At 46.4% G+C, this 24,291-nt stretch overlaps 3 protein-coding genes across 5 annotated transcripts; 1 reads left to right on the top strand and 2 right to left on the bottom strand.

The window, feature by feature from the left end:
* Window positions 1–112: 112 nt before the first annotated feature.
* Window positions 113–11,530, bottom strand: tgm1l1 (transglutaminase 1 like 1). The gene is made up of 14 exons (XM_057055714.1): window positions 11,348–11,530; window positions 8,744–9,036; window positions 8,403–8,594; window positions 6,693–6,944; window positions 4,667–4,785; window positions 4,365–4,472; window positions 3,941–4,118; window positions 3,559–3,697; window positions 2,364–2,556; window positions 2,063–2,216; window positions 1,689–1,973; window positions 1,253–1,413; window positions 1,051–1,187; window positions 113–976 (listed from the first exon to the last, which is right to left on the bottom strand). The coding sequence occupies exons 2-14, from the start codon at window positions 9,033–9,035 to the stop codon at window positions 832–834; spliced, it is 2,355 nt and encodes a 784-aa protein (XP_056911694.1). The 5' UTR covers window position 9,036; window positions 11,348–11,530; the 3' UTR covers window positions 113–831.
* A 2,741-nt stretch (window positions 11,531–14,271) lies between these two features.
* Window positions 14,272–19,368, top strand: LOC130538317 (nucleolar protein 9). Its single transcript, XM_057055715.1, has 12 exons — window positions 14,272–14,377; window positions 14,818–15,055; window positions 15,242–15,478; window positions 15,574–15,777; window positions 16,442–16,549; window positions 17,479–17,620; window positions 17,719–17,911; window positions 17,999–18,139; window positions 18,224–18,343; window positions 18,668–18,880; window positions 18,971–19,076; window positions 19,164–19,368. The coding sequence occupies exons 2-12, from the start codon at window positions 14,821–14,823 to the stop codon at window positions 19,316–19,318; spliced, it is 1,854 nt and encodes a 617-aa protein (XP_056911695.1). The 5' UTR covers window positions 14,272–14,377; window positions 14,818–14,820; the 3' UTR covers window positions 19,319–19,368.
* On the bottom strand, window positions 19,100–22,493 carry LOC130538322 (THAP domain-containing protein 6-like). 3 transcript variants are annotated; one of them, XM_057055724.1, is made up of 6 exons: window positions 21,673–22,488; window positions 21,362–21,514; window positions 20,993–21,094; window positions 20,709–20,901; window positions 20,525–20,620; window positions 19,100–20,394 (listed from the first exon to the last, which is right to left on the bottom strand). In XM_057055724.1, exons 3-6 carry the CDS (start codon window positions 21,070–21,072, stop codon window positions 20,164–20,166), a joined length of 600 nt encoding a protein of 199 aa, XP_056911704.1. In that variant the 5' UTR covers window positions 21,073–21,094; window positions 21,362–21,514; window positions 21,673–22,488; the 3' UTR covers window positions 19,100–20,163. The 3 variants fall into 3 exon arrangements, with proteins under 3 accessions (XP_056911704.1, XP_056911705.1, XP_056911703.1); XM_057055725.1 differs by having other exon boundaries at window positions 20,993–21,091; window positions 21,362–22,493; XM_057055723.1 differs by having other exon boundaries at window positions 21,362–22,488.
* Between the last annotated feature and the right edge of the window lie 1,798 nt (window positions 22,494–24,291).

Genomic DNA, 24,291 nt, shown 5'->3' with positions numbered 1-24,291 from the left:
ACACGTTTACATTGCTACAAGCCAAAATACGCGTTTGTTACATGATTATTAGACATTAGTTTCCAGTCAGTGATCCACAGTAGATGGAATTAAGTCCAGACAGAGGCCAGTGTTGCAGTTAATGTTTTATAGCAAGACATCACGATACAAATACAAAACAGTTCAGATAAATAAAGTTGTTATAAAATATTTTCCTTCACATTCTTGTTTGAGTGCTGAAGCGAAACCATAAACATTGTTTCTTTTTCTTAGTTTTTATGGCTGTGACTTTGCAGGTATGCTACAATAAATTGAAAGACAATCGGTACGACGCGGAGCAGAATTTGTCCTCAGGGAACCATCCTGTCTGCTTTAGCCTCACAAATCAGGCAATTCTTCATAGCAAACATCAGCTGTCTGTGGCTGGAGCTTCATTTATATTTGGCATTTTGCATGAACTTATAATCTATGTTAAATTCCTATTAAAGACTAAAAATAGGGTTTTAATGTTTCCTTCTGAAATGCTTATACTCTCTCCACCTTCAACATTTGTTCAGCCTCTTGACAATAAATCTTTGTAAAGTGACAGTACACAGATATCTGTAAAAGCTCTTCATCTGCAGTGCAAACATTCCAGCCTGCACGCCAAATTCCACAGTTCTTACATCAAAAAATCAAAAGGTACACATGTGAATGTTCCTTCAAGTTAACAGTGATAATGCTAAGGCTGATAGTCTATTTGTGGGTTTTAAAATATCTGCGGTACAAAATTAGATTAAAAAACAAACATTTTTCTTTTATCTCAAAGTTGTCCGTTATAAAGGAAAGGTAGCGTGAGAGTTTCAGGACTTCCTACTTCTCCAGGACGACGATATCAGCTACCCCGTGCACTTGTGTCAGCTGTTTGCAGTCCAGAGATGCCACCAGCTTCCTGGGTCCAGGCTGGGTGGGGATGAAGTGCTCCGTCAGTGTCACGGTGGAGTGGGCGCCAACATCACTGGGGGGGGAGGGAGGGGGAGTTAAAGGTGGCTAAAGAGAGAGAGACACTAAAGAGAGTGTTGAGGGACTTACCCGACAACCACCTCATGGCCCTTCTGCAGCCCCAGGCCCTCCACCCTGAACACCACCCCCACTAGCATCCGTGGCAGCGGGTTAGTGAAGGTGATCTTGGCCGCCATTTCTTTGCCGACGACAGCTTCTCCTAAAGGCTGGTGGGAGGAGTCACAGTGAGTCAACGCTGTAACGTCTGAAAAGGACCATTTGTAGGATCTACCTTGATGGTGAGGTCAGGGGTGCGGAGCCTGAAGGTGGTCTGGTTGGCTAACACCTGCTGGGTCTCGTTTACTCTCCCAGAGAGGGTCAACATCAGAGCGGCCTGATCCACCAGCTGGTTCTGGTACTGCTGGTAGGGTAACACCCACTCGATGGTCTTTTCTGTGGGGAGGAAGTTCAACTTTCTCACGCATGTCTTGATTATAAAAGCATTTCTTCTTTACTCCATTGAGCAAAAACAACCGGAAAGGACATCTGAAAATCATTTAGAATTTTAAACATGCTTTTTTAACCCATCAGGGTTTCATAAGGGAGAAAGAAAAGCTTTGAAAATGTCAGAATTAATAGAACCCAAATGGCTCCGGGCTTATATACTCTTCCACGGGGAAAAGTGTCGCCTACAGTGGAACGACCGTCTCTCTCTCATGAACAGTCACCTTCATTGGGCTGAAGCTCCACAGAAATCTGCTCCTTCTTGATGGTGCCCTTCACCACGCCGGTGTAGTACATGACCGCCACCTGGCTGTGCAGGGTGGTCCGGCGAGGGTGCGAGCTGAGGTTCTTCACCAAGATGCTGAGCTGAGCGTCGGCGCCCATTCTGGCCCCCTCATCATCGATCTTCACCTCCACGCTGACGTCCTCCGCCACGGGCGAGGAGTAGGTGTTTGGCTTGCTGCCGTAGCGACTGGCGGTCTCGACCGCGATGCGTTCCTCCTCAGAACCTGATGGTGAGGGAGAGCATTAGTGCCCTTTATCCCGACTGACACGTCCTCGTCCCCGGAGTCTTCCCTGATCTGTGCGGTTTGCTTGCCTTCTTGGTGTTTGTACAGGTGCGTGATGTCTGCGCGCTCGTCAGAGCCCATGGCTTTGGTGCTGATGTAGTGGCCAACGGCTTTCTTCTCACTGTAGATCTGGCTGAACGTGCCGTCCAGGTTCCTCTGCCAGTAGATCTTATCGCTGTTGACCTGATTGGGAAAAGCACGCTCGGCTCAAACGCTAAGCCCAAGAAAACCGAAACCAAATCTGGAATAAATCAGCTCTGGGAGGGACGTTTGCCACTAAAGAAGGCGTTGTGCTCCATCTCCTGAGTGCGGCCAGGAGAACCTACCCACCTCTGCAAAGACAAACGGCGTGTCGTATTTGAGGAAGACCTGGCCTGAGCGGATGGCGCTGATGGAGGCGGGGCCGCAGCGGAAGGTGCCCTGGCTTGTTTCCTGGGGAGTCGAGTCCACAGCCTGCCAGCCTCCATGTCCTGGGGGCAGGTCTGGCCTCGCCATCCAGCAGTCATTCCACACGTGGAAGTTCCTAGACGAAATGTTCATCTTAGGCAGGCTGTGAAAATAAGCTTTCCACGAAAGAGCTCAATGGCAGGAAATCAGTGAAGCGGCTCCGTGACCGTCCGCACATGTTGGCTCCTGCATTATGTTGGAAGAAAATCACTGCCGACAACTAAACTCTTTAGGTTTGAAGATGTTGGATCCCGAAAGTACTCAAACAGGAAGTTGAAAGTGGACAATGTAATGTCTCTTCCATGTGGTGTGGAATTTTTGGGAGTGTCTTATCTGTTCGGAGAACTGGGATTTTCAGTCCCTCCCGGCTCCCCACCCAGTCTAAATCAGTGCTGAATACACACTCTACATCTACAGAAAGCCTCCCCATTACTCTCCCATCCATCACATGACACCGTTCTTCACTTTTCCCTCTCAGTACCTTCATAAACAAACCCCGGTTCAGCATTTATGGCGTTCACATCGATGTAAACGACTCTGTATACGTTTACAGTACAATGGATGTATTTTATCACGACAGTTATTCGTCACAAACTTGTATTTTAACATAAGTGAACTTATTTATCTTAATAAATAGCTCTTTAGTGTTCCAGGGTTCCAGGTCATGCGTTGTTTGGTTTTCCTGCAGGTGGCGTGGAGGAGACGGTAATTGTCGACAGCTGGCGCTGCAGGCGGACGCACCTGCCAGCCGTTTCCATCAGCCTCCTATTTAAGGACGGAGCGCCTGTCTGCCAGTGTCAGAGAGTTGTTGTGCTGCTCATGGTAAACCTGACCCCTGCTGCTTGTTTTTGGAGCTCGTTGAGCTGCTCGGGGTTAAATGAACCATATAAAATGATTTTGGTTGTTTTTGCTCCCGTTTTTGGTCATTTGATGTCAACAGGAGGTGGTTAATATCAGATCTGCATTCGATGTCTGGAAAAAGCTGCTACTAACTGCAGGACAACACCGAGCTCGTCTTAATGTGAGCTGCATCTCTGACCAAAGGTCATTTAAAGCCGCCAGATTGCTGCCGTCTTACCAAACGGAGTCACTGTTGAGGTAATCGATGGGGTCCATGTTCTCATCTAAATAGATGTCGGTGGTGAGGGAGACGTCGGTGTCGTGAGCCGACTGAAAGTTCGTCACGCTGCGGGCGGGGATGCCGAGACATCGGAGCACTGGAGACACAGAGAGAGACCGAGCAAGAATCCATAAACCGGGCTTAATTAGAACTACGCGCATAATGACTTCAGATGGCTCTGCTGAGATGGAACTGATAAAGCAGCCCATGTGGCTCTCACCGCGAGAGGAAAGGAGGCGTGACATCAGTGATGATGCCATTTAGTTAGGGTGCATATGAGCTGAGCACAGGGCTCTGACTCGGGGAGCCACAAGCTTTCTCCGCTCCATTCTTGACCCACCTGTCGTGGTGACTCCTGAGAAGACCCAACACTGTCCGTATGACACGGGAAACCCATCGGACGAGTGGTATTTCCTCAGGATCTCCACGCTGCTGCTCCACGCTGTAGGAGACACGCCGTCGGAGTAATCCCCCGACCAGTTGCCCACCAGAACCCCTAAGTCATCCTGAGCGTTGATCTAAAACAAGGAGCTGCTGTTAATGGGAGATTAAGGCATAGTAATCTGCTATGGATGCAGCAGCAGTTTAGCAAATGCTGCACCATTAGCGCCGGTGCTAATTAATAGATTCATCCCTGATCAGGACAATTATACTGGGTCATTTTAAAGCATTCTGAAATGTGAGATATTTGTACTTTTATAGGTACACAAGCATGAGAGGCCTTCATGCCACCATTACTGACACTAATTAACCTGTTAACCTACCATGGCCGATATGACTCGAACCACATTGACGGGGTCCCCTCTGCCAGACGGGGGGATGTTGCTCTTCTCCAGGATGAACAGACATGCTTCCAGGACCCCTTCATGAAACTACAGTTGAAAAAGAAAAGAAATTGACTAAGTAGTTTTTAAAAATGACAAATGCTAATGTTACCAGGCAACGGAGCTGTACTGTAGCAAATTGACTGAGAAGAACAGAAGGTTGCGTAACAATCTATGAAAAAAAATAAATTCCTGAATCCATTCATCATTGTCGAGTTGCATCTTGAGTCCGCGGTCTGTACCTGCCCAAAGTTCCATGTGCGAGCGCCTATTTGTTTTTCTGTGCCGTAGTAAATCCTCCCAGTGTCGTTGAGGACATACTCCTTCCTCTCCTCCTCATCATCCAGGAACACAGTGTCCTCTGGGAAAAACATGGGAAAATTATCTCCAGCCACAGCCAATTTTCTAAAACTGAAATTCTGGCATTAGGAGGCTTCCGAATGTCTGCACCCTGCCTTCTTTTCGCTGCAGCTATCACCAATTAAACAAACGACTCAAAATTGGACAGGGAAAAAGCTTTTAATGGTGCTTTAATGGCTCATTCCTCGTGCTTCTTTCTGGTCTCTGATCCTGACCTGGAATTCACGCTTCGCTCCTCTGCTGTGACGAAAACACTTGAGAATGTGATTTCTTTTCACAAACCATGTGAAAAGAGCCCCCCCAAGGCCAGGAAATGGCTAAGAAACACAATGAGCCCATGGACCTTGCAGTGGGGCCCATGTTTCTGAGTGACATCACTGTCAAAGGAGGCCCAAAAATCTCTTTTTTCCCGTCCTTTTAATCCCCAACTGTTTCCTACTGTGATTTCCTGTGTGTGCGGAGGGGGGGACGTGAAAAAAATGAAGAAAAGGAAACCAGCAAACTACTAAAAAAAGGTTCAAGATTAAAAGTAAGAGGGAGTGAGCGAGGACAAAACGGGAAGTTGTGCTTGGGAAAAGGGTGGAGGGAAAGACAAGCACACCGGAGTGAGATTTTACAGCGCAGGAAGGTGAGCGTGACAGCAGCAGGCAGCTGTGATAATTGTGATTTTCACTCCTTACTGAACGGTTCTGAGGAAACACCCACAGAAGGGGAGTGTGGGTGATGGAGCAAGGAGGGGGTCAGCCGATAACAGCATAGCAGAGTGGCAGACGTGTTTAAAGGCACAGGGAAAGCATATAGAAGCAGTAAAATTAAAGGGGGGGGGGTCCTAGGATTAATTGTGAGTTTCCCTGTGGTCTTTCCACACACTTATTGTAGGATTTGGACCTTTGTGGGCAGCAGGGAGGGGCTGAGTGGTGCCGGGGCTGCACAGATTCTGCAAAAATGGATTTAAATTCTCGCTGCAGTCAAAAAGGTCAAACAGTGTCAAGCTCATTATGCATTAGACGTATAGAACATTTATATCTGTCACATATATATCGGGCCGGAACAAGCCCCCTCTTAAGAGACGTTCTCAGGGAGCCAACCCGTCTATCAGCAGCTACGTGACGAACTCAAGGGAGAAGCATTTAGGACGTGTTAGCTTAGCAACTGTTGCGCTCTAACCCACCAGATGTGCGCTCGATAAAGACAACCTTGTTGTCATCTGCTCTGGTCAGACATCCCCCAGAGCTACTGAGGCCTCCACTCACAACCTAGAGCTCAGGATTTTCTGATTTCCCTCTTCAGTAGTCATGAGACATTTATCAGAAGGTTCATTTGATGAGTTTTGGGTTTGCAACACGTTACCGACTGTGGTGCAACTGTAGAAATGTTCGCGTTGTAACAAATAAGAGTGTTTGTCGCTCAACATTCAATCTAGCTCTTCGTTTGGGGTACTCGGCCCCAGACTTGCTTTGCTCCTGGGATCATCTGACTGAAGAAGCGGCCAAAAAATGAAACTTATTGGTGCTTGCAGCGGTCTGTTTTATCTTGATCCGTTTTGGGTTCGCCCTTCCCCGTGTGTGCAGGCCGTCCTGGACGGTGTCCAGCTGCAGTTGCATAACTCCCACATGGTCGCGGGGTCAAACTGCTGCTTGATTGACAGCAACACGCTTGAGTATGAAGTTAGAACTGAGCGAAACGCGAGATCAGCTTTGAAATGAAATAGGCAGGCCAGATATTTAGGTTTGCCGGAGGATTCACAGCTCAGGAGCTTGTTTTTGGAGGACTCCCCCCTCTCTCATAACAGAAATATCTCTTCGGTCATAAACTGGGTTATGCAACGCCATTCTTTTCTCCTCTTATCACTCTCTCCTCCCTTCTCAATTCTTCAGCTGCCGCGTCTGCACCCTCTGCCAAGCTCACCTTCACACCAAGGGTTGAAGAGCACGACGATGTTCCTGCTGCAGCTGTGAGTCGTTGTCGCTTCGCCCGTCGTGGCGCCGCAGGTCACCGTCAGCCCGTAGAGGCCACACACGGCGCTGGCCGGCGAGTTGACCGACAGCTTCACCTTGTTGCCGCTCTGCTCCACGATCTTGGCCGCCCAGCGTTTGTCCTCCGGCGAGTCCACGAGCAGGACGGTGGCGTGGGTGCCTTTGGACACCGTGGGCAGGGGACCTACACCACAGGGGAGGTTTAGCACCAGAGTAATAAACATGAAACTAGCGCATTCATCCGTCCAGCTCCTGCTAAATACCACTTATGGTTGATTAGAATCATGAGGGGGGTGACAAGAATAAACCTAGGACAGGTCAGGCAGGTCAGCGAGTCACAGTTCAGACACAGCACTCACTCAAACACTGGGGAGATTCTCCATTTGAGCTGACGTGCAGGCGTTTGGACCGAGAGAGGAAACCGGAGCCCCCAGAGAAAAGCATGGGCGGAACAGGGTAACTGCACACGGAGGCTGGGCTACCTCCACCTCGCTGCAAATGCTGGAAGGGTGTCAAAATGTCTGTCCGAGGGCGTTCCGCTCCGTTTCTCCACATTCTCTGGACAATACCCCACAGATGTGCAGCATTACCTTCGAACATCGGCTTCACTTCAAACCCGCTGCTCTGATTAGGACCCGTATTTACTCCATTTGCACCGCGGTGCTGAGAGTTTTTCAAGTGACCATTGTTCTCCACCCAGTTACAGCCTGACCTCTTACTCACTCACAGGAAATCAATGATAAACACTCCACTTTCTCCAGCAGTATTGGAAAATCTACTCCAACTGCAGCATCCTTGAAGAGCAAATTACAGGTCTGGAAGCTGCGATGCAATGAAAATGCTAAGTTAGCTGAGACGGATCCCACAGAGTGGAGGGACTTTGTTTACCCCCGCGATGACATCATCACATCTCTCCAGTCGACGGCTGCAGAGCGCACTAGAGCAAGGTGTCGGGTGTCTGGAGATCTGGAAGCTGTTAGCAACATGTGGGTGGGAGTGCAGACATGTTTGGAATCCAACACTTGTTCCATGTTGTAGCTGCTGCTGATTTTCAAAGTACAACTTCGACATTTAGCGTTTGGGCCGCGTTCCCCAGTTGCTCCTCTGCATTGCCTCTATAGGTGTCCTTAACAAATTAGAAGGAAAAACACTCTTTCTACCACCAAGGACTGAATACAGGTGTAAAACCTGTTAAATATCTTCAGAGAATGAGTTCCTCCTGCTCTTTTGGATCAGATGATGGTTTCTCTAAGTTAAAAGAGCCCTGAGAAATGAATCTAATCTCACAAAAGCCAAATTCTTCACATCACTTTCCCTGGTACCTTCTATATATTATCTACTCTTACGTAACCTTTTATTTGCACAAAGCGATTTTCCGCTATTAGTTTATGCTAATTAGAATATCTGCTAGAGCGTCTGAAGACAGTCTAGCGAAGTGCTACCGCCGTGCACAGTGAGTACTGAAATTACTTAGCATTCAAACAACCCTCTTCTTTTAGTTATAGTTTTGTTTCTTTTTAACTTAGACGATGCTAAGCTACCGTCCGCCTTTGCAGGTTTCTTCATGAGTTCTCCTCAGGGGGTCTGAATACACGCTGCAGCATCAGTTGATTAGAAGAACGCACATGTGTTGCGTCTGTACCTGTTCTCATGTCCAGGTGGAGCTTGTCAGTGTCTGTGTCGAAGGGTCGGTTGAACTCCACCTCTATCTGGAAGCTCTGCCCTCTGCGGACGATCAGCTCGTCTCCGTGATACATGTCGGTGTGGTGCTCCGCTCTGTTCTGCCCCGTCTTCGAGCTCAGCAGGTCCACAGAACACACCGATAACTTCATCTCTGCGTCAGGAAGTGTACGTTTTAGAACGTCTGTTTGATTCCTAAACTGTTTATCAAGAAACGGAGGAATCCTCGACGACAAGGCTGAGATAAGGATTCAGACCCAGCTGTGGGGGTAGAACTTTAGGAGCGTTTGGGCCAAACTTTACCTTCCATTTCCTTTAGCTCTCCGTTCTCAGGCGTTGATTTTGGGGGCTCTGGGAGGAGCGGAGGGGTCGGAGGTGCGACCAACTCCACCCTGTCCGTAACATCGAGGGAGGCGCTGTTCTGCCGCTGACAGCAGCACGGAAACGCCTTCCTGAGCCAGCGCCGACAGCCTCCTTCCTCCTCTTTCTTCTCCCCTTCTTTGTGAATGGTCAGCTCCACCCTTGTGGGCGGGGCCACTCCAGGGAAACGCCCCACTTCGGACGCATCTCTCACTGCTAATCGCTCACCTGGCATGCTAGCAAGAAAAAAAAAAAACATTAAAAAAGTGTGTTTCCTTTCAGGAAAAACACCACCAGATTATCAATCCAAATAACTACATTTTATTTTTTCATTATAATGTGCAGCCCTGATGTAAACAATTAGGATATGAGAATCTGTGTCCATACAAGAGTCTGCCCATAAAGTTATTTATAATCACCATTAAAATTCCTTTCAGTCCCACAGGCAAATCAAAGCAAGTAAAACACTGAGCAAAACTGTTCTACAAACAGTGAACTATAAACCAACGCTGGCACACAGGGAAGCTGGTGCCGTTCTGCAGTACGTCTAATCATGCCGGAACATTATCTGGAATTTTATCAGCACGACAACAAGTAATGCTTTTTTTAATATTTCTCCCACAATTAGGCCATTCCGAACCTCTCGCCACACAGCAGCTTCCCATAGACCTTCCCGTTTACCCTTTCACCCTTGTCGGCTGTAGGCATCTGCCTCGCCTCCGAAGAGGAAAAATGCCTGTTGAATGTGTGTAAAGTACCTCACACACGCGCAGCTATTGTAAAATGTCACCCCACCACCACCATTTAAATTTTACTGCGAGTGAAAGGATTTAGATTCCTGTAAACTTAAGGAAATTAGCTTTAGCTATGTGCATATGCCGACTGGCCCCTGCAACCGCTTCGAAATCGAAATAAAACCCTCAAAATCAAAATCTGTGCACAACAGCAGACGTGAGTGCGCTTCAGAAGTGGGTTGTGTGTGTGTGCTATCTGCAAAATCAATGTTTAATACAAACAACGGGCTGATTTTATTGATTTCTTGGCTAAATATTTGCACGTAACATGTGGGAATGAATCACCGTTTAGGATGGGAAATACCAGCGATAGTGAAGTTATGTGCCACGGTTCAAAGGTCACGCGGCAGCTGAAAGACATGGAGGCAGGAAATATCCAGACCCGCGTGTGCACGGTGACGGGGACCCTCAACTGTGGCCTCCAGCTCATATACAGCTATTTGTAACCATTTCTCTTCATTTATTATCTGATAGATGCCAACGTTTTATACAATAATGCCACAAATACTGTAATTAGCTATGAAAATGCAAATCTCTATTATTACAGCATGTCAATCAATGGTTGTGCAAGAATATAATAATGGAATTAAGGGGAAAATGAATCGCTGTGTGGGTGCGTGTGTGGGTGCGTGTGTGGGTGCGTGTGTGGTGTGTGTGCACGTCCGCTGCCTCATCGTTGTGTCCTTATGACAGGAAATGAGTTGCTAAAGGCATCTTGTGTCCTCCCAAAGTTTCAAAATAAGTTCAAATGACTTAATTGGCTGCCTGGTGGACAAAATCAATTAGAAAACAACTCAAGTCTCTAAACCCTTTAAAAGTGGTTCTGTCACACTCTGGTGCGACCTCGCCATCGGGCTGCCCTCGCTCGCCATCGGGCTGCCCTCGCTCGCCATCGGCCTGCCCTCTCTTGCCTGCCCTCGCTCGCCATCGGCCTGCCCTCTCTTGCCTGCCCTCCCTCGCCATCGGGCTGCCCTCCCTCGCCATCGGGCTGCCCTCCCTCGCCATCGGGCTGCCCTCCCTCGCCATCGGGCTGCCCTCCCTCGCCATCGGGCTGCCCTCCCTCGCCATCGGGCTGCCCTCTCTTCCTCTGCAGCCACGGCTCAGTGCATGTTGGCATCCAGACAGGCCTGATGTGGCCCCTGGACCCCCGATAAATGCTTTAAAGTCAAGTCACAAGCTTCCAGTTTAACAGGTGGTTTTCCTAATGTTTGAATTTTCATCCAGATTCATGAATCACGTTGAACTTGTTAAATCCTGCAGGACAGGAAGCTAAATGGTTCTGTTCTGTTCAGCACCACCAGAGAAACACGACCAGAATCCTCCTAATTCCCGCTACCATCAGGGTCCTTCAGTGATTGGTCAGAATACAAGTGAACATCTATCCCGGCTTCGCGTTTCTGCTTCATTATAAACGCAGAAATCAATAATTCCACCCATCTATTCAGTCTCAGGTGTTCGCGTTGACAACGTGCTAAGAAAAGGGACAAAACTGGATAAAAACCGTTATAAAAGCGGCCGATCCCGATTTAATATTGGAGTTCTGGTGATTTGTGGTCGGAGTTATTACGCAGAAAACCAAAAAAGTTATGAAATGTCAGTTCTTAAAGCGGCGCCCGAGAGTTCCCGTCAAGCCTCCTGAGATCTCCCCTTTTTATGGAGAAAAGAGAAATAGGAGATTCGATCATGCGCCTCATGATGGTTCCGCTTCACGTCTCCAGCTCCCGTCGCGTCACATTTAAGCGCTGAAACTTACTTTCTGTCTGTGGACTCTTCAAACTTCTGCGGAGTTTCTGTCCTCGTCGCCTCTTGGATCGGAACAGTTGTGCGTTCACTGTCCAGCGGACTGTTAACTGACTCCCCCTCGCACGCACGCACACACGCAAACACCCTTCTCCTCCCAGATCAGCCCACCCCGCCCCACCCAGACACCCAGTCACCCAGTGTGGGCTGAAATCGCCCACCAGAAGTGTCAGAACTCCTGAGCGCAACTGGGGGCGTGCACGAAGTTTTACGCTGCGTTCGGCACTATTTTTTCAGATGGGGGGGTGATTTGGTCAGATGTTTTGACGTCACCACCCAGTTCAATGAGTCAATCAGAGGTTACAAACCGACAAACCGGAGCTGGAGTTTCTCAATGTTGAGGTTACCCTGCAGGACCCCCACCCTGCACGACCCCACCCTGCTCACCCCACCCTTCTGCCGCACGGCCATCACGAGGACTGGGGAGATTCCTCTGCTGGTGCTCAGAGGAAGTTCTCAGTTTGACCTCTAAGCATCTATATATATATAGCGCCGCCCAATTTAGACTTTTTCCAGTAAAAACAGTCAGATTCAGAATTCGGTTACTTCATATCGCTGCGTCCGGTGATGAAATGGTCCCTGTAACTTTGATTTGTGATCATCACCATGACATCATCTTTGTTAAAAATGATTAAATGACTTTAGCTCTGGATTCCCTCGGACTTCACCTTTTTGTTTTCTCTAAAACTGTTTTCTCTCCCTGCGTCTGCTCATGTTTGCCTCCCAGCATCACCCCCCCGTGGTGGGAGCCTGTTTGGCTTCCCACGTTCGGTGTGAAAGCGGGGCCCATCTGTTAGGCTCCGACACTCTGAACCCGGGCCGCCTTCACGCTTCCTCTCACGCCCGCTGATCTGCAGAGGCCACCAAAGATGCTCTGTGTCATGTAGCACAGAGGCACGAAGCAGCAGAATAAACAATAAGGTCAGTAAATGGTCAGCATCTGGCTGCCATGGCAACGGCATGTAAAGCTACAAAGGCAGGCTGCCAGCGAGGTAATGAGGTAGCATGTGTCCAGTGGTGGTTTCAAAGGTGGTTGTTTTTTTCTGTAAATTATGGAAGGACATAGGTCTTTATTGACTTTTGCTCTGATAAACTGGTTGACTGCTACAGCTGCAGCCTCCGATAATCTATAAAACCACGAGTTGTGTTTTCACACTTGGCCGTAGTGCAGAACAAACCTCCAAACCTGCAGCAGCAACACGTGCAGCCGCCACGAGCATTTCCGTTCATCCCAACCGCCTCTTCTGCTCCAGACACCAACAAAAACATATTTATGGGCAATATTTCAGCACATTCGCGTTGATACTCTCGCAGATATTAAAACAGGCGGTGGGCTGTGATCTGACTGTGATTTCCTCTTCTTATTCCGGTTTTATTTACTGCTCCATTGTCGAGCAGCCACACAGGGACGTATGAGATCTCTGCTAACTCTGATGAATAATTTATACCGTCTGGCTTATTCCCATAGACGCGCTGGCCCAGGCTGCGGCCACTGCCGCTGCTCGGATATGCGGATGTGCCTCTGCCGGTAGGTGAGGCTGCAGGACTCGGATGATGAAATGTGCGGGAGTGCGTCGGCGTGACGTCGTCAAATCTGTAATTAAGCCGAAGGTTCACTGAGCGGGGCCTGATTCACGCCGCCGGTTGCCCTGGAGACCAGTCCAAACAGCAGACGCTGCTGCCAAACAGAGGGGTGTTTCTGTGGCCCCCTGAACCGCAGCCACCGCAATAACCGCAGCCCCCGCAATAACCGCAGCCACCCAGCATCCAGAGGGTTAAAAACCAAGCTCCTCTCCACGGTATTCACACTAAATCTACATGTAAGCCGCAATCTAAAACTCCCAGCTTGGTTGGTGATGTTTTAGATGCACCAGAGGATCTAAATGAGACTTTATCAAGACCAAGACAGATAGAATGAAAAGAAAGCGTTTTTACTGGATGTTTTCCAGGGGTGCTTTAAGGTGTTACCGGGGTGAATTAGATATACGTTGGGTGTGAGTGAAAAACACCTCCAAGGGGAAGTGAAAGCATTTTAATGAGTCAACCGACCCTGAAACAAAAAGAGGGGTGTTTTTTTACATTCAGCAACACCCTATGTTTATATTTCCTTCGTTTCTGATGGATGAACACTGCTTTTGTTGCATCAGAGCATGAATTAGATCATAATGCGCCTCACCTGAGGTGCGTCACCACTGATTCATTTACCCAAACATGAAGTAAAACCAGGGTTTGTCACTTTCCGTCCTGCACACGAAGCCTTCTTGATGTCTGTTTGCAGTTGTCTTATGAGCCCTTTACACAAAAGAGACCTTGGCAGGAATAGTATGGGAAAGGAATTACAAAATATTATTAACCATGGAAATAAGTAAATGACTGTTTTCCAGATTTTATAGCCACTAATACAGGACCACTGATACCGGACCATTACTGCTTTCTTTTAAAACCAAAAAAAAATATTTAAAAAAGTGTTTTTTTTACAATAAAGTGTCCAACATGTCCTCCTTTGTATATGAAGGTCCTTGAACATGACGTGTCACTGCAATTCTATTTGAATCGTTAATCTTTTTGGACACTTCGTATCAAAGGATGATGATCTATGACTGTGCACCTGGAGCCACAGCGCCATCTACCGGTTACGGCTAATAATGCCGGCGCACATCCTGCTCGTCAGGAGAGAGAATGCATTTTAAAAATAATCTTTATTTAAGATTGGCGACAAAAGGAGCAATAGTGAGTGGTGCACATAAATAGAGTTTCACTGACAAAATATGACGAATGTATTCATTTTCATTACTTTAGAGAAGAATATAATTACAGAATATCATTTAAATTTCATCGATAAAAGATATACATATATATGAGTATAATTGGCATCAGGAATTAATAAATCAAATTAAGACGAGAGGAAACGACGAATCACCCCTTTACGTCATCACTACGCGTCAGCAGCTGGTCGGCCGAGTCGCCTCGACACATTTCACACGTGAGTTAAACTACATCTGTATCTCTTAAAGCAGTTGTGTTTTTGGTTAATATTTATTCAGCCATGTAGCGTGTTCTCCCTTTGAAGAGATGCTGGAAGTAAACGTTCCACCCGAGGAGCTGTCGAGAGGTTTTGCTTTACAACTCTGGGGTTTGGAGTTAGCATGACCGCTAATGCTACGAAAGTCCATTTCAAAGATATGATATGAACTGGTTGAGCCGTTTACCTGATAAATCATTACTTTGGGGGATCTGTGAGTCCCCCTCCGAATTGTTTTAAAGTAAATATCCGAAATGATATGTAGTAGTTCGGAATTATAGGTTATTTTTCCATCACCAATAAATGTAAACAAGATTGAAAATATTTTTTAAAGACTATTCCCCTCAACTGTTGATTTTATTGTGACATTTGATTTATGAAATGCGTGTTTGAATTCTTAGACAATGCTGACAAAGATGGATGAAAGGAAGCCGCTGAAGCAGGGGCTAAAGAAGAGGAGACAGCCTGATGAAGGAGGAGGAGGAGGAGGAGGAGAGATGAAAAGGAAGAGAGGAGGTGAAACTGGACAGAAGCCTCAGGGAGACGGTGGAAAGAAGCGCCTGGATGCCCTGAGTGTTGGTTATTTCCGCAGGGTCGGGGACAGACTCACAGAGGGCTTTGACGACGATGAGGAGAAAGGTGAGGGTGTACATTTTCTAAAGATCTGAGCTGTAAATGTATAGAGTTTTATATCTATACCTTTTTCAAAATGCATACTCTCCTAAGTTTTCCAGCGTTTAAGCCCCCGTGCAGGTGTTTGCTTTCCTAAATTGTGAATATTAAAAGTTCCGGGTCTGTGTATGATTCCTTACTCTGCTGTTTTAGAGATGTTTGTCGCCAACGTGCTGACGGAGGTCAAAGGTAAAGCCGCGCTGGTGGCGTCGGATCGAACAGGCAGCATTACTCTGCAGAGGCTGCTCCAACTGTCAAGTCCTGAGCAGGTGGGAGAGGTGCTGGCTGAACTGGGAGGAGAGTCGGGCGCAGATTTTAAGACCATTTCCTGCGATCGGTGCGGCGGCCATGTCGTGGAGAGTGCAGTGAGACAGATGTCCAGGTTCTCTGGTGAGGCCATATTAACGTTGTAGCAACTAAATAACACTCAGAAAAACCCAACAGTGGGGATTTACCTTTGGATGCCACGTTTGGGTTGTTTTTAGAGTCCTCAACAGAGGAGACAAACACCAGAGAAGAAGAAGAAGGGACTTTTGAAGCGTTGGAGGCCCAGGTGTTGTGTTTGAGTGGAGTGGTGAGAGACAACAGTGCAGAGTTCCTCGGACACGTTCATGGCTCACACGTGGTCCGCACACTTCTTCACGTCCTGGCAGGGTGTATCGGACCTCCTCGCACAGACGCACGCGCAGGTACTCCCAGAAACACACGGATGATCGCGCCTCTATCATGTTGAAAGTGTTCATTCTCTTGTGCTGATATGAGGGAGCTGCAGCATCAGAGCCTCACTGGGACAAAACGCGGCGTTTAATGGTTCCAGCGCGCCTGGCGTGCAGCTACTGCTGGGCGCCAACTGGCAGAGCCTCACTTTGGCAGACCCTGAATGCGGAGGGTTTTATTAACTGTGCTGCCAGTTTGACAAGGCGCTATGTTCAAGGCAAGGGCGCCGCGTCTTTGAGAAGAAAACGCACGACATTTTGATCCCCGCTTTCAGCACTTTTCGGTTTGAATGTGTTTTTGTGCCCACTGCTGCTTAAGCAATAAAGAAGCTGTTTTATTCAGCCACTCTATTTTGAGTACAGACTTATAAGTCGGAACCTGAAACTTTTTTCAAGGAAAATATGTGAGGAAAAGCGTTCATTGTTGTCCCTGTAGTTGCGCCTTCACCCTCAACGGTCTGACCCTCCGCTGCCCCCTGTCTGGCATCGCTGAGGAGCTGTCTCAACCGCTCTTTAACAACAACAACGCGCTTTTTCAGGGATGAAGAAGCCGTATTTTCTCGCTTCTATGCAACGGATTCAGCCCGTCGGGGCTGTCAGACATTACAGATGTCACATTTTTTTGTCTTCTCTCCAGGTGTGAAGGAACGCAACAGTGTTTCTCCGCTGACAGACTTTGACGTTCCCACATCGTTCTGGTACGAGCTGAAAAGCCTCACGGAGGCTTTGATGGACAACGTCACGCGTGAGTTATTGGAAACAGACGCACCGACACCCTCGTGTCACGATGAGTTGCCCCTAACACAGAATACATTTGTGCACTTTCATGCAGTTTAGGATGAAACTATTAAATAAGGGGCGCCACTAATGGCTCATCGTGATCAGCATAATTGTACCTGAGCTGGTACTGAATATTGCTTTATGAATATTGAGAACTACTCTGAGTCAAGGACAGCTTTTCAGACAGAGCTGCTGTCTGGAACCTGTTCCGAGCGGTCCAACCTTGATATGAAACCCAGATTGAACCTGCAGTGAATGACAGGCGGGTGAGTGTACGCAGCAAAGAGGCTTTTAGCCGCGGAGCAGCTCGGCCTTGTTAACTGCACAAACAGACCCGCGTCTAATCAACAGGTGGGCTTCACTCTCAGGCTCTTTGGCAGAATTGATTTCCTGGTTTTGCAGTATCAGAGAAGACGAGATGAGAAACATGTTGAGTGCTATGAATTATTCATGGGGTTGATTAAGGGGATGGAGGGACGACCGTTAACATTTCTACAGATCTGGAGATGCGTTGCTATTCTCAGTAGAGAATGTTCCACAGCCCATCTTCAGCAGCATCATTCAGGAATGGAGCATAACCTGAGGCTTTGAGCTGGCCTGCAGAACTCCTTCAGGACAGCAGTCATTCCAAACCGCGGATGATTTACGACCAAAGGGTTTGTGGATTGATGCTGCTGTAGATCTCCCTTTGAAGTATCGGATATTCACGAGATGAACGCGTTCTATGAATGAGGAAGTTCTGATAAAGGTCTTTTCAAGCGCTGATGTAAGAAATGAAATTGGATTAAAACGTGGCGTTTGTCTCCTTTTTGGTTTTGTTTCCGTGAGCGTGCCGATGGTCCATTTAAATCAGAAAGTACTGCCTTCACTGTCTTGTGGCTCCTGTTTTTCCAGTGAGCGTGATAGATGCCGCTGCCAGTGCCGTCTTCCAGACCATGTTGACCGTGTGTCACAGAAAACGCCCCAAACTCTGCAAACAGCTCCTGAAACGCATCATGGAGTATCTGTCAAGCCGCAGCGCCGCTCCAGGAGTGAGGTCAGAGTCCACCGAGACACGTTTTCTGTTCTGAGATATTTCTCTATCAGGACTGCAGGCAGGCATCAAGTCACCTTTTACCAATGTCTTCCCTCCAGTCCTCTTCTGGTGTTCCTCAAGGACCAGGCCTCGAGTCGCCTCATTGACACCGTCATACAGCTGGCTCACAAGTCTCTTCTATGTGGCCTCTACAAGAAACACCTCAAGGGTCAGCTGGTGGACTTGGCCCTCCATCCCATCGCCAACTTCCCCGTTCAGAGGCTAACTGCAGCCTCGGCAAAGTACAAACTGGTAGGTGATTACGCCCCCTGCTGGCCAGAGGATGAAGGTCTGGATTCTCATCAGTACCTCTTTCTGGCTGTCTCTCACTCTCTGAAGTTCCAGAAGTTGTTTGATGAGCTGCTCCAAGGTTTGGAGGCCATCTTGGCAGCCGGTCACATGGGAGTGATCGTCCAGCTGGCAGAGGGCTGCGCGGAAAGTGAGGAGAGGCAGGAGGAGTTGATGCAGTGCCTGCTCCATGTAAGCATCCAGCAGTGTTGAGAAAAAGGAGCCATTGTTTTAAATACAAGCTTTAATTCTGACTGAAGATGTGATTCCTTCCAGGCCTTCCACTGTGCTGAGCCCGGCTCTAGACACGTCAGATGTCTTCCTCTCTTCATGTCCCTGCTCACCTATGAGGTGTACTACCACTCCGACGCAGCAGAGGGCAGCGCCCAAACAGAGGTAACTCAAAATCAGCGGCAGGATGTAACTTCACATGTAATTACTGCAGTGTTTTACTATATTTTGAGGTTTGTTTTCACTAAGACGTTGGATGGTTTTTATTTTGGCCGACGACAACTATCTAATGATTAATCACTAGTTTCCCTTTAGATTTCAGGCTGAGACAGTAGTGGAAAATGTGAATAATTATAAATTTATTAAGAATTGATTTTAAGAATGTGATCCTACTTTAACTTTGTGACACGAGTTTGATCCCATGACAACACACCACACCGTGTTGGTGCTGCAGACTGAGCGATTGGTGCCATTTCTGATCTTTTCCAGGTTCCGCTGTCCTCCATCTGTTACCATGGCTCCCGGCTGGTCCAGGCGCTGGCAAAATTCAAAGATCGCTCATTGCTCCTCAGCAGTCTGCGCACCCTGACCCCCGCTGACCTGCTGACACTGGCCACAGACCCTGCAGGAAGCCACGTTCTCCAGGCCCTCATCACCTCTTCCAGTGACAAGGGAAGAGGCAAGATCCTCAAGAGGCTGGAGGTATGAATGAGAAAATACTGCAAAAGGCTTCCATATATAAAGTCTTAGATGATTTCATTTGTTAAAGACAGTTTATTTTAATTTTTACAGGGTCAGTATGTTAAAATGGCCTGCTCCAGGTTGGGCAGTCGGGTGCTGGAAGCTGTTTGGAACAGTTCTTCAGTCAGTCAAAGACAAAATATTGCGCAGGAACTAGGTAACGCAAACACGACATACACACTGAGTAAGAGGTGGCTTTATTTCCCTCCTTTTTAATCACTTAAACTTTTTTGTTTTCCTTTAGTTGGATGTGAGAGCCAGCTGAGGTCAGATCAGTTCGCTCGCCACGTGTGGGCTAAATTCGCCCTGTCCCACTTTGCCCACAGGAAAGCCCACTGGCAGGAAATACAGACTGGGGAGTCCAAGAAGCGAAAGCTCTTCAGTGAAATTCTTGAATGAATCCGAGTCTGTAATTTCGATGTTTATATAATAAAAAAGTTTACCTTTTACGTTTGCAATAGTTGATGTATAAAACGACGTGACCGCTAGAGGGCGCCAGTTCAACACATTTCAAGTGGTTTTCATTGAACGTGTTCTATTTTCCAATACAGCAATCAAAAGAAAATAAATAAGCCCAGACCTTTGTGCTGTGCCTCAGTCACGGAAAATAATATTGATTACTTAATGATTATAAGAAGGAATGGCCTTGGTGTTTCAAAGCACTGCAAAACTCAATACAATAACAAGAAATGAAATTACAGGCATCGATACATTCATATACTTGATTTGGATTATACTGACGGTATAAAGTCACAACTATACCTAAGGCATGTTCAAGTTCAGGGTCCCTAGCCTCAAGGATTAGTTGGCTCTCAGGTTGGCTACACATACAATGTGACCAAGATTCCTTCAGTAATACAAAAATACATTTGCTGGGGGAAAAAAACTGCAGGTTTACCTGTGTTACATAGTGTAGGTATGTACAGTATGTGTGTAACCTCATCTAACAAGCCATTCTCGCCTCTGCTGTTAATAGGCGTTTCCATGACAACAGCCTATTCTCCACAACAGTATGTTACTATATTATCAATATGCACATTATCCTATCGGTGTTTTCTTAGGTGTGTACAAATATCCTTATTCAACCCAGTCCGGTTTTATATATATTGGGGCTGGCAGTTTTGAGTTGTGGTTAAACATGATTAACTATATTTATAATTACATAAAATGCGGAGATTCAAGTAACACACACTAAATTATGAGTGAACATGACAGAAAAAAGTGAAAATGATTTACAGGAAAGTTCACATGTGCTTGGATTTATCCAAACATAAATCAAGCTGCTGTTTCAGCTCCGCGTTTATGAGGTTCTTCCCCTTCAAATCCTCCACAAGTTTACGAATTATGTTCCTGGCTCTTCGTTCTCGTTCCTTTGCGTTTCTTTTCTCCCGTTCTAGACTCTCCACCCTCGCCATGGCTTTGCCGAGCCTGCTCCATAGATCATTGGGAGATGTGGGCAGTGCGTAAGAGTGGTCCTAACAGCAGCAAAGATGAATATACAGACGCGAGTTACACTCTTAATCCCATCCACCTCTCAATCAGTCTCGGTTCAATGCGAGCATGTTTCAACTGGGACCGGAAAGTGAGCTGATACTCTGTACTCACAGCACCAGGCTCAGGCACAGAGTCCCTCTCTTGGACTGGCTGGCACGGGTCCTCTGACAGGTTCGTTTGAGGCTGGCTTTCCCCTGCTGCCACTGGCTAAAGTATAAAGAAGATATCCTGGAAAAATCCAATCAAAGAGCGACATTGGTTTATCTAGTTTTTCTATTCTGATGGCCTGACCTACCATCGGAAGATGAGCAGGGAGATTAAAAAGAGATGGAACAGCTCCAGCTCTGAGCCTGACAGTCTGACCCGTCCTGTCAAAGTCCTCCTGTATAAAGTGAGCGCTGCAGAGCCGTGACGAGGGAGTCGCAGTGAAGCTGTTCCTCCTCAGGGCTGCTTCCCACTGCTGCCTCACTTTGTCATCCTTAGGAAACCTGCCAAGTAATAAAAGCAGTTGGTTAACACAATTGAGAGTAAATGTGGGGCCATTTAACTCTGAGTGTTGTAAAATCTCAAATTTCATGCCTATGAAAGGTAATTCCTTGTGATCTTGTTTTAGCAGTGCAACGCTGTGAACAGCTCAGAGCGGCACAGGAATGAGGCATCTTTGCAGCTCACGTCAATCTGCTGGAGAAGAGAGGTATCGGGAATCAGTAAAGAACAGGAAAGCAGGACATTTTTAAGAGGCACAAATGTCAGTCAGAATGGAATGCATTTAAGAACCGAATAGCTATGAAAAACTAAATATAGTGTATTCACAGACTCAGATGTAGAAACTACACAAATGTGCAGAATGACAGGTCAAAAAGAAGGTCGGTTAGACTCCAGAAGAGAAATATATGCATGGCAAAGAACATTAATGTATTAAATGTTCAACCCATCTGTGTAACTCACCAAATGGGAGAAATATCTCCACGCACTCACGATCACGCTTGCCACTCACAATATGGCGGCGACGTGCACGCGCGCTCCATCAAGTCAACGTGCCTTCTAATATCCACGGTGCAGTACACGTTCATTACTTCCAAGAGGGCCGAATCAGTCGAACTGGGGGTGTTATTGCATTAAAAGTTTAAGTGTGCATTAAAAGTTTAAGGAAATCTTGACAGGATTTTGAAGTCTGACGTTAAAACCTCGAATACAGTCGAAGTCAATCAAACATCTCTCATTAGGGTGTGCAGTATCAACATATCAAAACTAATTACCTTGTTTTTGTTACGAGTGTAACCTGTCATGCGTTTATTTCTACAATATATTTATGCTCCAAAAGTACCTAAACTTTTAAACTTCAGAGTAAGCCTCTACCGCCTGACTGAAAATAATACGGAGTCTATTCAAAGTATATTGATTGATCTCGTAGAGATCAAAATCAGGCTCCAACTTTATCAATAGTTTCAGTGTACTCCAATTTATAACTAAAATATGTGACTGTATCTTTTGCTTTAAAATGTTAAGAACTGCATCAAAATTATGTTCAGGCAAATTTATGGTAAGCCTGCACTGACATTGGTACGCATGCGCAGAACTAGTCCTCTCTCTCTTTGACAGGGAATAAATTAATTGGAAGAATTATTACTTTTCTCTTTTAACAGTAACTATTTTTGGTTTATTTTATAGTTTCCAAAACAGTTATTATTTGTGCTAATATAGCTACGTCGTCAACTAGCAAATGAAAGTTCATGAAGAATATTGATTTTTCAGTAATCATTTTTACTTATATAGAAATTAAACCATTCAATATATTAACATTGGAATGAACGACCAGACTTTTATAGCTTTGGTTATTTAGTTGATCCTCTTTGTTTATTACCACTTTCACTGAAATCTTACCACTGCAAACAAACACAAAAATTTGTGATTGTGATTTTTATTTTTAAATCTAACCCATAATTTGCAACTTTCCAAAGTCAAATGTTTGTTTCAATTTTTTCAATTATTTTATTTTCATGCTAAACTACTTTCACATTAAATACTGCCAACTTGTCACCTTCATCATCTTCCAGTATGTGCAACCAGCAGGAGCGACACAGGTGGCTTTGACTTTAATGCGTCCAAAAACAGATAAAACAAGTGTTGAATGGAAGTTGTACTTCACAGAAAAGGGTCTGTTGAGAGGAGCTAAAGTGTGAAATAAATAATATTAGGCTTTGAAATACATGATGGCCTTTATTCATGTTCCCTCATTTGTGGAGGGAAAAAAAAGTAGTTCTATGAAAATTGGACATATGTTTCTTTTGAATGCAGGTTTCACAGACAGACAGATACTGTAGATGGATGGATGGATGTGTATGTTGGCATTATGTGGCCTATCTGTCATTATATCCAACCATAGGAACAGACGAGACAACTGGTCCCATAAACAATTTCTAGAAATGAATATGGGTCTGTAAAATTGGCGGCACAAAACTACATTTTTGATAAAATACAGGACTGTTGGACTGATCTCAGGAGCCATGTTATCTTCCACTTTCTGATCATCTTTGCTCCTTTTTGGTGGCTTTACTGAAAATGTTATTTAAAAAAAAAAACCAAAACGTAATTTTTGGGATTTCATACGCTGAAGGGAAGGCTGCTTAAAGCTCTGAGCTGCTCTGATGAAGTCAGCCTGAATATTTATAGAATACTTATATGATACCTCATTCTTTGACTTAACTAATATTAATCTGTCTGCGTGCTGCATTTGTGCTTTGTTCCAATGACTCTAGTTTCATTTGATTTGCAGCAAAGCACCGGCCATTATATCTGCGGACACTTAACGTCCAGATCGATACTAATCTCATGACAGGATCCTGTTATAGTTTGCAGTATTTTGCGGAACACACGGGCTGCTGTCGCCTTTTGACCTGTGATTAATCCAAATCACGAGGGAGCTGCATGTGGCTCTTGGCTGCCAACACGGTGGATTTTTGTCTATCGGCTGATATTTCACCGCAGGCGTCTTTCTCGTCGTTTTAATGGCACGCGATCGCTCCTGAGCATCATCGAGAAACAAGCCAGGCTCTTTGTAGCTGCCTTTGTTGTTCAGTTATTACAGCTTTGTGCATATATTATCAGCTGTATGCTCTGGAGACAAAGCAGGGGAACATTGACCTTTGGGGTACACTGACTCGTTGCCCCTGGCAAACAAGGCGCGTTCCCCGGGGAATCAGCCACGCGTCTATAAATGCCACTCAAAGTCCGCGACCACAGCCTTCTCTGTCCAGCACGGCCGCTGCCACGTGCCCCTGCCGGTCTAGGAGCACCAACCACTCACAATGTTACCCTCCTGCACACATTCCTGCACCCACACCCCAGAGAAACACGGATCTCATTAGCTATGCACAGCTCTCACTGGAAATAGGCTTCCTTTGGTGCAAAGTGAGGAGTTTAGTTAGACAGGCTTTCTCTGGCACACAGTAGGCGTCTTCATCATCTTCGCAGCTCCCTCTGTCTTTTCCCTGCCCTCCACAACTATTCTTTTGCCCGAAAATCACAGTTTATGCCCACAGAATGAGTCAGCCCTGACGAAACAGAGAGAAGGAGGATTTCTGTCACGATTTGAGCGACTGATAGGGTGTCACAAAGAGGAACGGCGACGCTTTGTCCTCATTATTCGCTTTATTTCCTGCGGGCTTCTGTGTGGCTGTCAAACGCATGCCATTATCTGACACTTATCTCTCCCATATAAAAAAAGGCTCTGCGTGTCATTTCTCATTGTGATGTACATTCTTCAAAAACTTTGAAGAGTTTCCCTGATCTTTCTGTCACAAACCAGTGTCTCATTAACCTACTGGGGAGGAAAATGAAAAGACGTCCCCCTCCTAAAATCTGAATAAATATCTAAG

This window comes from Takifugu flavidus, chromosome 15, assembly GCF_003711565.1.
Source record: "Takifugu flavidus isolate HTHZ2018 chromosome 15, ASM371156v2, whole genome shotgun sequence".
Classification (NCBI taxonomy): domain Eukaryota; kingdom Metazoa; phylum Chordata; class Actinopteri; order Tetraodontiformes; family Tetraodontidae; genus Takifugu; species Takifugu flavidus.
Note: the sequence above shows the minus strand (reverse complement) of the source record. Positions and strands in the feature narration are given on the sequence as shown.